At 47.9% G+C, this 12,730-nt stretch overlaps 1 protein-coding gene across 15 annotated transcripts in view; it reads left to right on the top strand.

Annotated features, from left to right (window-relative positions):
- The window catches only part of ABLIM3 (actin binding LIM protein family member 3), a 181,607-nt gene extending 169,399 nt beyond the window's left edge, over positions 1–12,208 (top strand). For 7 of the 15 annotated variants that reach the window (XM_067032124.1, XM_067032118.1, XM_067032129.1 and 4 more), the window contains 5 exons: positions 169–316; positions 1,553–1,582; positions 2,142–2,200; positions 5,257–5,337; positions 10,122–12,208. In XM_067032124.1, the coding sequence (XP_066888225.1) occupies positions 169–316; positions 1,553–1,582; positions 2,142–2,200; positions 5,257–5,337; positions 10,122–10,235 (432 nt within the window). In that variant the 3' untranslated portion in view covers positions 10,236–12,208. Of the gene's footprint in view, positions 1–168; positions 317–1,552; positions 1,583–2,141; positions 2,201–3,923; positions 4,147–4,371; positions 4,659–4,708; positions 4,717–5,256; positions 5,338–10,121 lie in introns of those variants that run through there. The other 8 variants (XM_067032120.1, XM_067032116.1, XM_067032128.1 and 5 more) reach the window with 6 other exon arrangements.
- The last annotated feature ends 522 nt before the right edge of the window (positions 12,209–12,730 follow it).

Raw genomic sequence — 12,730 nt, 5'->3', positions numbered from 1 at the left:
CACAAAGGAAAATAGGGGGGTTCAAGGAAAAGAGGGACACTGAAAAGGCAAAAAGTACCAGAGGTTCACTGGCACAGAGAATCTGGTCCCTCAGCCTTTCCTAAGCCTGTTCCATCTCAGTGTTCTTTGCTTCCTTCTAACTTCATCTTGTTCCTCCCCCACCTCCAGCTCCAGAGTGGAATTGGCCGACTAATTCTGAAGGAAGAGATGAAGGCCCGGTCCAGTTCCTACGCAGATCCCTGGACCCCACCCCGCAGCTCCACCAGCAGCCGAGAGGCCCTGCACACAGCTGGCTATGATATGTCCCTAAATGGCTGTAAGCACTGCCCTATAACCTGCCGGGGTGGGAGCACTCTCTTCCCCATCAGTTCTTCCATTAGTGAATCTAACCTTCTATGGCCTCACCAGGGTCCAGAATACAGACTAAATAAGACCATGCTCTGTCCTGAGCAGTCACTTCTGCTTCTCTGGGCCATCTGAAGCCATGACTTCCAGTCAGTTTCCATGTAAAGAAATAACTCTTCTAATAGTCTGAAGATAAAAGGGGATGCCTCTTGAGGTAGCAAGCCTCCCATCACTGGAGGTATACAAGCAAAGGCTTGGTTCAAGCACTTTGCCCTGAGAGTCTTTCACTGTAAGCTCCCCCCTGTTCCTGGACTCACACATCCTCTTCCTGCCTCCTCTCTTACTTACCCCTGTGGGATTTAGTCCTGCCAGGAAATCCTATCTCAGGTCAATACTTGGTGGATAATAAAAGGTACCATTTATTACAATCCTGTGTGCTGGGCATTTATAGATACATTATCACCCTTGGTCCTCACAAAGACCCACAATGTAGAGGGATTATTATCACCCACTTTATAGATGAGAGACTGGTTAACCCTCTTGCCCAAGGTCAGAAAGCCAGTAAGTGACTGAGCCAGGATCAGGCCCAGCACAGAGTGACTTCAAGGCCATAAGCTTTTCCCTCTTTGCTTTACTGCATCTTGATTCTAGGTGAGCTCAAAGATGACAGTGGTGGTGGTGGTGATGATGATAAAGCCAGTTTTATTGAGGGTTTGCATCTGTCAGGCACTGTACTAAGCACCTTACTATATTGTGTCCTATATTCTTCACAATAACCCTATAAAGGAAACACTATCCCTCCCATTTTACAGATAAGAAAACAAAGCATGATTTACTTATCTGAAATTGGGTGTCTTTTAATGGCCAAGCCAGGATGAACTGATGGGCTGTTTCCCTGTTTCACCACTGAGAGGCACTGTTTTCAACCCCTGGCTCTGTACACTGCACCAGTGCTGCTCAAAATTCAGCTCCATTCAATGGCATTTGTGCAACAAATATCACAGAGCACCTGCACTGTGCCAGGTGCTGGGCTACAGGCTGGGTAGGGGAGGGAGAATCGGGTGCAGGTGCAACAGTTAGAAACTGACCAGTGGGAAAGGAGGTACTGAAGGAGGGCCCTCCTCCCTGCCGGCCAGTGTGGCCCAGGTATGGGAGCCATTTCTGTCTGTCTCCATGAATGCTGATCTCTGGCTTCCCTCTCTTGCAGCCCCTCGGTCCCACTACCTGGCTGACAGCGGTATGTTCTGCCTGCCTTTCCTTCAGCCCATCATGTTCTGTGAGGGCCAGAGCTGAGTCAGCAGCAGGTCCCCCTTAGTTGTGATGACCATACAACGTGGATGTCCCAGCACAGTCCCCGTCTGAAATAGTCCACCCCATGTGTTTGTCAGGTAGTAGGTCTTAATCTTTGGTCCTGGAACCAGTGTTGCCATGCCCAGCAGCTCCCAGAGAGAAAGAAAGAGCACACACCTCTTCCACCCACGTGGGAGCCTGCCTGTCTGAGTTCCAGCTCGACTCCAATTCCAGGATACATGGGTCCATCATAGGAGGATAGATGTGTGCAGATTAACACCAGCAGACTCTGTGAGTGGGTATTTGGGGTGGGCCTAGAATTCTGCCAGGGTGAGGCACCCCTAAGAGACTGTTAGTTGTAAGCCTGGAGAGCAGTGGAAGGAGCTGGTGGTCCCTGTCTGTCCCCCTTTCCATGAGTAACATTGGCCATTTGCAGCCAGATGACCTCAGGGAGAGGAAATCCTGGCTTGGGGCTCCTGGTAATTGTCTTGGCTCCTTTTTTTCAGACCCCCTCATCTCCAAATCTGCCTCCCTGCCTGCCTACAGAAGAAACGGGCTGCACAGGGTAAGAAAGGCTGTTCCAGGGACATTATCCCCAAGAGGTTCACAATTCCTGTGTTAGCTCAGGAGTGATGACTTACCGGTGAAACCTGGACAGAGGCCGTGGGGCTAGAGGTGCATTAACAAAAGAGCCCCCTATGAGAGGGGCTGGGAGCACTTAGTATTTATGGCACAGTTACTCCATGCTGAGCATTTTACAAGCACTCACTCATAACCCTGCCAGGTAGTTACTATTTTTAATAACTCTATTTTGTGGATGAAGATGGAGGCACAGAGGGGCTCAGTGACCTGCTTGAGCTCTCATTCCTCGTAAGTGCTGAGCCAGGATTTGAGACTGGGCCAGCTGCCCCCGACAGCCCACACCTGACTGCTGGGTTCCACTCACCCGTTGAGGCTTGGAGCCTTCTGAGCTCTTAGATGTCCTGCAGCATAAAAACCTTCATGGAAGCTGTGAGGTGGTTTAAGGACTAAAAAGGGGATAAAAAATATGTCTTTTTGGCAAAAGGAGAGGTTCTGTGACTAGACAAGTGATGGGGGAAAGGGCAAGGACACTGAGATAGACATTTATTTACTCACCACCTACTAAGTGTCAGGCACTGCTCTGGGTACTGGAGGTCCTGCAGTGAATAAATTCGCTGCTCCTGTGGAGCTCACATTCTAGCTGGGGAGACAGACAACCAGTAAGTGCATGTGTGACTAGAAGTCATCAGTCATAAGTGCTCAGATGGAAGATAAAGCAAGGAGGCAAAGAGAGAGAAGGTCAGAGAGTGAATTTTTAAAAAGGCCTGAGTGCAGGGAGGAACCTCACCTCTCCAAGACCAGCAAGAGCCACCCTAATAGAGGGAAGCACAGTGTCAGAGTCCCTGGGTGGGAAGGATGGTTGGCTGGGATGGAGTGAGCGTGGAGATGAAGCCAGACGGAGATGTCATCAGGGCCCTGTGTGCTGGTAAGGACTCAGAAGGGTTCCAGTAGGTGTGCTGCACCATCCAACTCAGATTTTTAATGGGATCCCTCTTGTGTAGAGAAGACACTGCAGAGGGACAGAAGTGGTAGACTTGTTAAGAGACAATGTTAGGGTTAAGCACACAAAAGGGATCAGAGGTCCATAGTAGAGCCACGGCTGGTGTTGGGGCCCCACCCGCTCCAAGCAGGTAAGAGACAGACCCTGTCCTCAACACGCCCAAAGCCTAGACATTTGTTCATGAACAGATAGATGTTTATTGAAAGCCTTTTATGTATGCCAGGCACTGCCTCTGAGTGCTTAGAATACCTCAGTGACCAAACAAAACAAAGACCCCTGCCCTTGGAGCTTATATTCTTATAGGGAGAAACTGAAAGCAAGTAGTAAATAGTACACAAGTCACCTTATACACAATGTAGAAGGTAGTAACTGCTATGGAAAAAAAGGGAGAAATTGAGCAGGATGGGGGAGGTTGGGAGTTGGGGAAGGGGCAATTAGCAATTTTAGATAGAGTTGTCAGGGCAGATCTCATAGAAAAAAATGATATTTGAGTAATGAAAGAAAGCATGAGCTGTAATTCACTAATAAATGAATATTTACTGAGTGCCTACTATGTGCCAGGCCTAGGCACTAGGCATATAGTAGCGAAGTAAATCACTCCACCTTGAGGCCGAGGCTTCTGAGAGGGCCCCGTGTCCCACCAGCCCCAGTGCATTTTCTGGAGATGGGTGAGTACTTCAGGGGGGCAGAGGTGAGCGTGCCTCAGGCCAGCCCTGGTTCTGTCTCCCCTGCAGACACCCAGCGCAGACCTATTCCATTACGACAGCATGAACGCTGTCAACTGGGGCATGCGAGGTGAGTGCCGGCCTCTCCTGGGACTTCACAGGGACCTCATTATAATGCACTGCTCATAATAGCCCGTTTGACAAACTATTCTGGTCCCACGCTGGGCTCTGTGCAAACCCTGAGTTCCCTTTCACTTCCCATTCCCTCCCTTTTCCCCTGTTCTTCTCTCATCCTCTCAAGTCCCTGGCCTTGGGTGATCTCCAGGCCATCTGTCCCATCTGGATTCCCAGAGCCATCACAGAGTGCTTGCTGTTCTCCCAGTACTGCTGAGCTAGAGTTGCCTGCCAGCCCCGGGTGGAGGGAAATACTCAGAGCCAAATGCACATTGTTCCCAGAAAAAATTCCATGAGCCTCATGCTCTCTTCCAGTGATGCTCTCCCACCAGCCTCTTCCATCTCCCATAAGCAGGCTCAGGCAGGAAGGCAGGCCCACATCAAACCCTGGAGGATTCCCCCCAGAAGATGATCTCACCCATGTGCTTCATGGTCCCAGACCCTTCTTATTTCTATTCTAAATATCTCAAAAGTCATTTTCCCCCTAAAAACCTATCTCTGGATCAGCCCAACCCATTTCTCCATTGTGTTCGAACCAGCCTTGATTTGGGATGAATTCAATAAAGACAGTGTCTCTATGACAGAGGTCAGTGTAGTGATGCAAAGCAAAGACTGATGGCTTCTACTTTGTGTGTCTCTTTTCTTTCTACAGAGTACAAGGTAAAGATACACAGACCCTGGGGGTCTCCGGGACCCTGCATGTTGCTACACTGGGGACCAGCAGGAAGATGACAGCACTGTCTATGCAGGGAAGGGAACATCGATAAATAACCCCAAGGGTCCTCTCAAGACTAGCATTTCCAGTCCCTCCTTGGCCCAGTTTCCCTGAATCCTGCCCTACATCTCTTGCCTCCTGAAACCAGACAGTTCCCCCGGGCCTCGGAGACTCTCTAGAGGTTTTTGCCAATCACAGATATGAGACATTTACACTCAGGAGCCCTTGTGCTCACATTAAGGCCAAATGCAACCAAGCTCATCCCTGGCAGTATTCAAGGACTCCAGGGCCTTGCCTTTTGGGAGAAGGTGCCTTGAGGCTGCCAGGAAACCCGAATGAGGACATACTCAGCCCTTCCTCCAGACTTTAATCTCTGGCTCTTTCTGGACAGAGGAGGGAGCCCCAGCCAGACACAAAATATGTCTGAAGGGACAAGCCCACCACCCTCACCCAACCTACAAATATCCCCCCTCCTCTCTTCTTAGATCTACCCTTATGAACTGCTCCTGGTGACCACAAGAGGGAGAAACCGACTGCCCAAGGATGTGGATCGGACGCGTTTAGAGGTATGTATAGAAAACTGAGCAGGAGCCTTTGGGTTTGAAGTGATTCCAGAAATTGCCTGGTCTAACCCAGCTTGGGAGGAGCAGGCAGAATGAATGGCGTAAAGGTCACACAGCTGGTTAAAAAAGCAGAGACTCCAACCTGGTTTCCTTAGCCCAAGACTGTTCCTTGCTGTTCTATGCAGCCTCCTCAATTCAGTTAGCATCTGTGGTGCACAGCTACAGCGTGTCTCCAACTGGGGCTGATGCTTCTGCAGACATAAGAGCTAGATTTGGTTCCTGCCCTCCAAGAGCCTGCAGTCTGTCTGATAAGAAGAAACACAGCACTGGTGTTATGCAGGATTGTGTAGAAAACCAGTGCCTATGACGGGGAAGGATGGGGGACAGCTCTGTGCAGAGGGTAAACATATAAGCAAGTCTCAAGCAAGACTCCCTAGGTTCCAACCCTGATGCTGCCATGCCGAACTGGACAGCTTGTCCACATGACAACCTCTCCAAACCGTAGTTTTCTCCTCTGTAAAATGGGGTGACTGTCATGCTTCCCTCAGGTTGCCAAATGACATTCTAGAGACAATACACATAGAGCCCTTCACACACAATCTGGAAGTGTACTGAGTAGAAAATTCTTCATAAGTGTTTCATTGCTGTTACTCAGAGAAGACCACTAAGGCTGGGGGGGGTGACACAGGCTTCCAGGAAGAGGAAGGATTTGGACGGACTTTGGAGGTGGGCAGGTTTAGATGGATGGAGAGGCAGGAGAGCAACATGAGCAGTGGGAACAGCATAAATAAGGTGCAGACGTGGCCTGACCATGGCACTGGGCTCTCAAGCCATCCAGTCCACTTGGCATGGAGTCTCGGTCCCTGGTTACATTAGTTCCAGGAGCACACGCTGCCCTTTTCACCCCAGTGTCTCTCCCTGCCTCTCCCTGGAACACCCTTCCCATCTTGCCAGTCTCTTCACTCATCAGGGCCCCATTCTAGTGATGCCTGTGCCCCAAAGCCTCCCCTAAGCCTTCTTCAAAATGTGTCTCTAACCTCTTCCTCCAGCCTCCCCAGTCCTGCGTCCAGAGCACAAATCCAATACCTCTCTTTCTCCTTTGCATCAGATCATCAAGCCATCCATTTCCTCTGCCCGACACATTGTCTGTCATCTACCACAGGGCCTGGACTAGGGGAGGTGTCAGGAGATGTCTGTGGAATTGAATGCAGGCTTGTAAGAGCGGAGGCTCAGCACTTCTTGGGACCACCCCTGACCTGACGGCTGATGAATTTGCCCAGAGTAGAGGGTTGGAGCCGTAGGAAGGAGATGTGAGTGGGCCAGGAAGCTCTGTGAGTCCTTTCGGCTCTAGCATGCTGGGGTAGCAGGGAAGGAAGCAGATGATTCTCCCCACATTTATAACAAGGGCTTCGTTTCACTGTCTAGCAGTGAGTGTCTGCTGGTGCTGAAGGGGACAGCTCCCACGGCAGCTCACTGGAGCCAGCACTTAGGGATGGAAATGTTCACGAACCTGGTTCGTAATGGAGGACCAACTGCTCTCCTACATCCTCCAGGACACCCAGAAGCTCAGACCAGGAAAACGCAACCTTCTCTAAGCATCAGAATCACTTAGGGAGCTTTTTTAAGATACCAATACAGGGCCCCATCTGAGTCCAATTAAATCACAATCTGGAGAAGGAACTCAGGCATTAGTATTTTTCAGAGGCTCCCAGGGATGTCTAATATATAGCCTGAGCTGAGACCACTGGGCTAGAGACACTGCCCTAGCCGTCTGCAGCAGTTCAGGCAGGGCATGGAAGAAGGAAACCCCTGACTCTCTCCTCAAGGAGCTCAGAGTATAGATACTTGTTCACTCAATAAATTCTGAAACCTATTATATACACCAGGTACTGTTTTAGGTGGCTACAACATATCAGTGAACAAAATAAGGACCCCTGCCCTCTTGGAGCTGGCGTTCTCATGTGAGGAGACAGACAGTAAATGACACAAGTAATAAATAAAGGATATAGTACACTGGGAGGTAACCGGGCTGAGGGAAAGGGTAAGCGGAGAACAGAGTGAGGGGGGATCGGGAGTTGGAGGGGTGAGTTGCAGTTTTCAATAGGGTGGTCAGAGTAGATCTCATTGAAAACATGACATCTGAGCAAAGACTTCAAGTAGGTGAGGGAGTTAGCCATGCTTATATATAGGAAGGAAGAGCATTCTGGGCCAAGGGACCAGCCGCTGCCAAGGCCCTGATGCAGGAGTGAGTCTGGTGTGTTGGGGGATGGCAGGAGGTGAGTGTGGCTGGGGCCACGTGAGCCCAGAAGAGAGGATGAGGAGGAGATGAAATCAAAGGAAACGGAGAGCAGGCCATGCTATGTGACAGACACATGAAGAGATCACTGCACTAAATGAGAGTGCTGGTGACTGAGTGCCAGCCACTGTGCCAGGCACGTGACCCACATCATCTCAGTCACCCTCACGTATCCGTGAGGTAGGTACTGGGATGCTGCCACTCTCAGAAGAGGACATTGAGGCCCAGCGAGGTTACCATGTCCAAGGTCACACACTCATATCTGCCTGGCTGTAAAGCCCATGCACTTAACCTTTATGCTTTAAAATCTGTGGTGAATGTCAAATGGACAGGGCTGCCATTGTGTGCTCTGAGAACTCAGAGGAGAAAGGAGGCTCCACGTGGCCCTTAACAGGAGGAGAGAAAAAAAGCCTCAGACTCCTTCAGTGTGTCCTACAGTGTTTACTTGAGTAGTTTAGTCCGCCACTCCTTTATATTGAGTCTTATTTAAAAAAAAAAAAAAAAAAAAAAAAAAAGGTTTTTAGACAGTGGAGAAAGCCAGCTAGAGAATCAATAGTAACCATCACTCTCTAACAAAAACAACAGCAAAAAGAAAAAATGAGACAGTTCCCCTCAGTCTTTACTATGGAAGGAGCAGAAGATGCTCTCATATCCACATATTTTTCAGCACTCGAGTGAAAGTAAAACAGATTTGGGTGAGTCAATAGCATGAACAAAAGAGGGGCACTGTCTAGACTGGTGGAGTCTAACAACCAAATGTGATGTGTGGATGCTGTTTGAATCCTTATTCAAACAAACCAACTATAAAAAAAACACTTTGAGACAATTAGGAGAATTTTATTGTAGACAGCTATTAGGTAATTCTGTAGAATTATTGTCATTTTTCCTTGCCCATGCTGTTGTGGTTATGTAAGAAAATACCCAGTATGTTTTGAGATGCAAACTGCTGTATATAGGAGTGAACAGACAGTGTCTAAGGTTTGCTTTAAGACACTTCAGCAAAGGAAACAGATGAAGCAAATGTGGTAAAACTCTTTGAATCTGGATGATGGGCATGGGTGTGCATTGTGCTATTTTCTCTCTTTTGTGTATTTTTTAAATTTTTCATAAAAGAAAGACATATTTATGAATGGGATTGACCAAAAGGGGCAGTGAGGGTACACTGCATTTGGAATCAGAAGCCCTGGCCCTCAGCTCTGCTATTTACCTAGTCTCCTCCCCTCCCTCCCTCTTGGGCAAGTCATTTTAATTCTCTGACTTTTGCTTTTCCCATGTTTCACTTGGGTAGAAATAATTCCTGGTTTTCAGAAGAAAATCAGGGCAGAAGAATTAACAGAGAAAAATGAGGGTGAATGTACATTTATGAACTACTGAGCATAATACAAACGCAATATAAGGAATTGGTGGTAGTGTTAAAAAGTACTAAAAAATCAACTCAGTCATTGGCAGCCAATGACATCTAACAAAAGTATCAAAGTTACTTTTACCTAGAGTTCTGGAAATGTGGCGAAAACATTAATTCACAGGGACAATAGGCCAGAGAATTGTCTAAGTGTTACGTGGCTGTATACATGATTCTCATTCAATCTCCTTCAATGCTCAATTAGCTAATATAATTGCTACCAACAGTAAGTGAATGCAGGAAGTTTACAGGCAGGATATATGCCATCTATTTCTATCTTTAAACATAATTGTAAATTTTATTTTGAAAAATAAAATTTCAGACCCCCAGAAAAGTTTCAAGAATTGTAAAATGAGTATCCATCTACCCTTCACCTAAATGTACCAATTTTTCACATTTTGCCACATTTTAAGTGCCATATATTTCTAACTCTAAAAGCTTAGGATAATGTATAAACTTTCAAGGCTGATGGGAAGGGGCAGGAGAGAGGGCAGGCAGAAAGGGGTTAAAAAACATGCCAAGGCATGCAGAACAATGTTTCAGTATATGACATACTTGTTTTCAAATAAGAAAGAGATGAAAGGACATTTGGGAGGGGGTGGTGAATCTGGACAGTAACTTTTTTTCATTGACTGGCCTAAGGAACAACCTTCCAGATCATTTGTAAACTAATTAGTAAGAGGAAATACGCCCTAAAATCTTGGGCATGCCTCCTTTTTCTTCCAAAGCAAAGAGTGATAACATTAATCCTACACACTCCTGGACACAATGCATGGAGCAGGGATTGCAGAAAGTGGAAGTCAACTGGGATGCATCGAGAGGCACTTAGGTGAAGCAGAAGTCCCACCTGAGTCCTGGGCGGGGGAGGCCTCTCCAGCCAGACCAGCTACAGAGGTCCCTCCCAGGAAACATCCACTCACACACTGATCCATTCAACAGATATTCATCATACACGTTCCATGGGTCAGACACTGCCAGGCACAGTGTACTCAGAGGAAACGTACAGGAACCACTCCTGCCTCCACCTGCCCCCAGCCTGCCCCTCACATCCTCAAGCTGTTCCCTCTGTCTCCTCCCACCTCCTTGCAGCGCCACCTGTCCCAGGAAGAGTTCTACCAAGTCTTCGGCATGACCATCTCCGAGTTTGACCGGCTGGCCCTCTGGAAGAGGAATGAACTGAAGAAGCAAGCCCGGCTGTTCTAGGCAGAAGCTCTATAAATATATATGCATTTATATAAAGATATATGTAAAATCTCTATACTGAAGCTCGGTATAATCCTCTCTTGTGTAATGGGACACACTGCCTGCCATGAGACTTGCTTTTCTGTATCATCAGGCAAGTCCACATCTTCAAGATATTTTTATGCTCCTTCCTTTCTCTTTTCTAAGTGCAATGGGATTTGGGAAGGGATTCGTGGGGACTCCCATCCTTTTACTGGGAAGCCTTTTTATACTGAAACATCTCTCCTGACTTGAGTCCCCTAAGGTCCAACTCTCTTTGCTAAAGGAGGTGCCTGAAGGAGTCTCTCTTCTCTCTGCTTCTCGGCTCTTTTCCCCAGTCTCCAGGGAGGATGCTGCAGTTTTCACACCTTATTGGCCCCAGAGGGGCCCTCTCATGGGAGGATCCACAGCATTCTCCCCAAGTCACTGAGCACCTTTGAGAGCCCTGAAGAATTTTCTCATCACCCCCACTAGGACCTCAATGCTGTCTGGGGGTGATGCAGCTAGAAATGTGGGTTTCATGTCTACTCGTTACAGAAGTAAACAAGTGGATAGGGCCCTGGCCTCTCCTCTCCTCTTCAATCCTCCTTCTATCCTTGAGCCTCACCTCTCTCTAGTCCAAATCTACGCCTCATGGTAGGAAAAGAAAAAGCACTTCGCTTCCCTGCACTATTACTTCCAATGGCCCCCTGCCTGGCCCCTATGTGGAGAACCAGAGGGAGGGAGCAGGAGCTGGAAGCAGGAGACAGAGCAGGGCACCTGTTAGCACTGGAGCTGCAAGACCTCTTGGGACCCTCCCTCATTCCTCCCAGAACCTCCTGACCTTTCCCCTTTGGAGGAGAGGCCCATTATTGCAGCCTGTATTTTTCAGCCTTACTACAATCTATGTGCCTGACAACTCACCACAGGGCTAATGTTCCCACCACAGCTCCAACCGAACAACTAGACAGACAACCTCTAACACCCCCACCCCCACAAAGGTAATATAGGCCATGTCCTGTAGAAAGTTTCCTGGCCTATGTCTTCTGGTCCCTGGGCTGGCACAGCAACCCAACCAGACCCCCACCAGTCCTCGGCTTGCACTGCAAAGTTGGCCATGGTTCATGGGGGAAATTTTTGAAGAATGACTAATTATGAGATTCCAAAATGGAGCATTGGCCAACACCACTCATGGTCATACTGATTTCCCCAGTGGCTGCCTTTCCTACCTCCTTGGCTTCTGGAACAGGGTTGAAAGCTTAACTTCCCACCCCAAACCTGTAACCAAGAGTTGGTGATGTCTGGTGGGGTCTGTTCCTTCCTGGAGATGGCTGGAGTCAGACCACTGAGGTCGTGGAGGAAGGATGAAGAAGTTATCACTCTCAAGAGGTTATGTGTGGTGGCAAATGTATAACTGACTTCAGCTCAACAAACCCTCACTGAGCACCTGCTGTATACTGAGCACTGAATGGGGGAGGGAGACGCAAATACTGCGATGAGCAACATGGGGCCCAACCTCAGGGGCATGCCTACTAACAATGGGTACCGTAAGGCAGGTACTCAAACATGATGGATGTGAGGCAGAAAGCGATAGGAGACAGCATGAGAAAATGTGACATTACTAAGAAGGCATATGCAGCTGGTGCAGACCAAGGAAAGCTTTCTGGAAGAGACTGCATTTGAGTGAAGTTCAGGAAGGATCTTTGTAAACTGGGAGGAGACTGTAACTTGAAAAGTTGATAGGATGAGGGGCCATAAGGGAGGTCTAATATGCTCTCATTTAAAATGTCAGCCCTCTCTGCATCTTTTCTTTTTGGCCAATGTCTTTCAACTGTCCTGACCCCTTTGGAAATGTCCCCAGCCAGACACAATCATTGAAACTGCCTCATTATCACTGGTTGAGAACTTGGCGAGATTGAAGGGCTTTTGTTATTGTTGGATTTTTTTTTCCCATAAATGCACATAATTTCAACCCAGACTCGTGTCCTTCTGTTGTTTCTAGTGTGAGTGGAGATGAGTGACGTGGGGAGAGACTGAACCATGCACATTTTTCAAAATAAAAGTGTCAGAGAGCAGCCCTCCCTTGGCCTCAGTTTCTCCTTCTGTGTAAGCATTACCCAAATTGTTTCCTGCAGAACACAGGGTCCTGCAGGATGGAAGAGGATGTTCCAATAACAAATAAGGTTTTATGATCATAAAATAATAATAAGACCCAGGTGAGCTGGCGACTTCCAAGAGGTAGTGAACCTGGAGGTGGGGAAGCATGGTGAGTGTAAGAGTACTCATGGTCAGTAAACCACCCAGCCTCTGCATTTGCCCTCATCTGATTCAGTGTTGCAGTTATTTGACAAACACAAGAGGAGGGAGATCAAGAGTAGAAGGATATGGAACTCACCACCCCCCACACACACATCAAAAATACATCTAAATGTGGAACAATTCTCACAGAAAACCGATTGAAAACTAGCAGAAGATCTCTTATACAACCAAAGCTGCAA

Source organism: Kogia breviceps, chromosome 4 (genome assembly GCF_026419965.1).
Source record: "Kogia breviceps isolate mKogBre1 chromosome 4, mKogBre1 haplotype 1, whole genome shotgun sequence".
NCBI classification, from domain to species: domain Eukaryota; kingdom Metazoa; phylum Chordata; class Mammalia; order Artiodactyla; family Physeteridae; genus Kogia; species Kogia breviceps.
The sequence above is the reverse complement of the archived record's forward strand: the minus strand, read 5'-3'. Positions and strand labels throughout refer to the sequence as shown.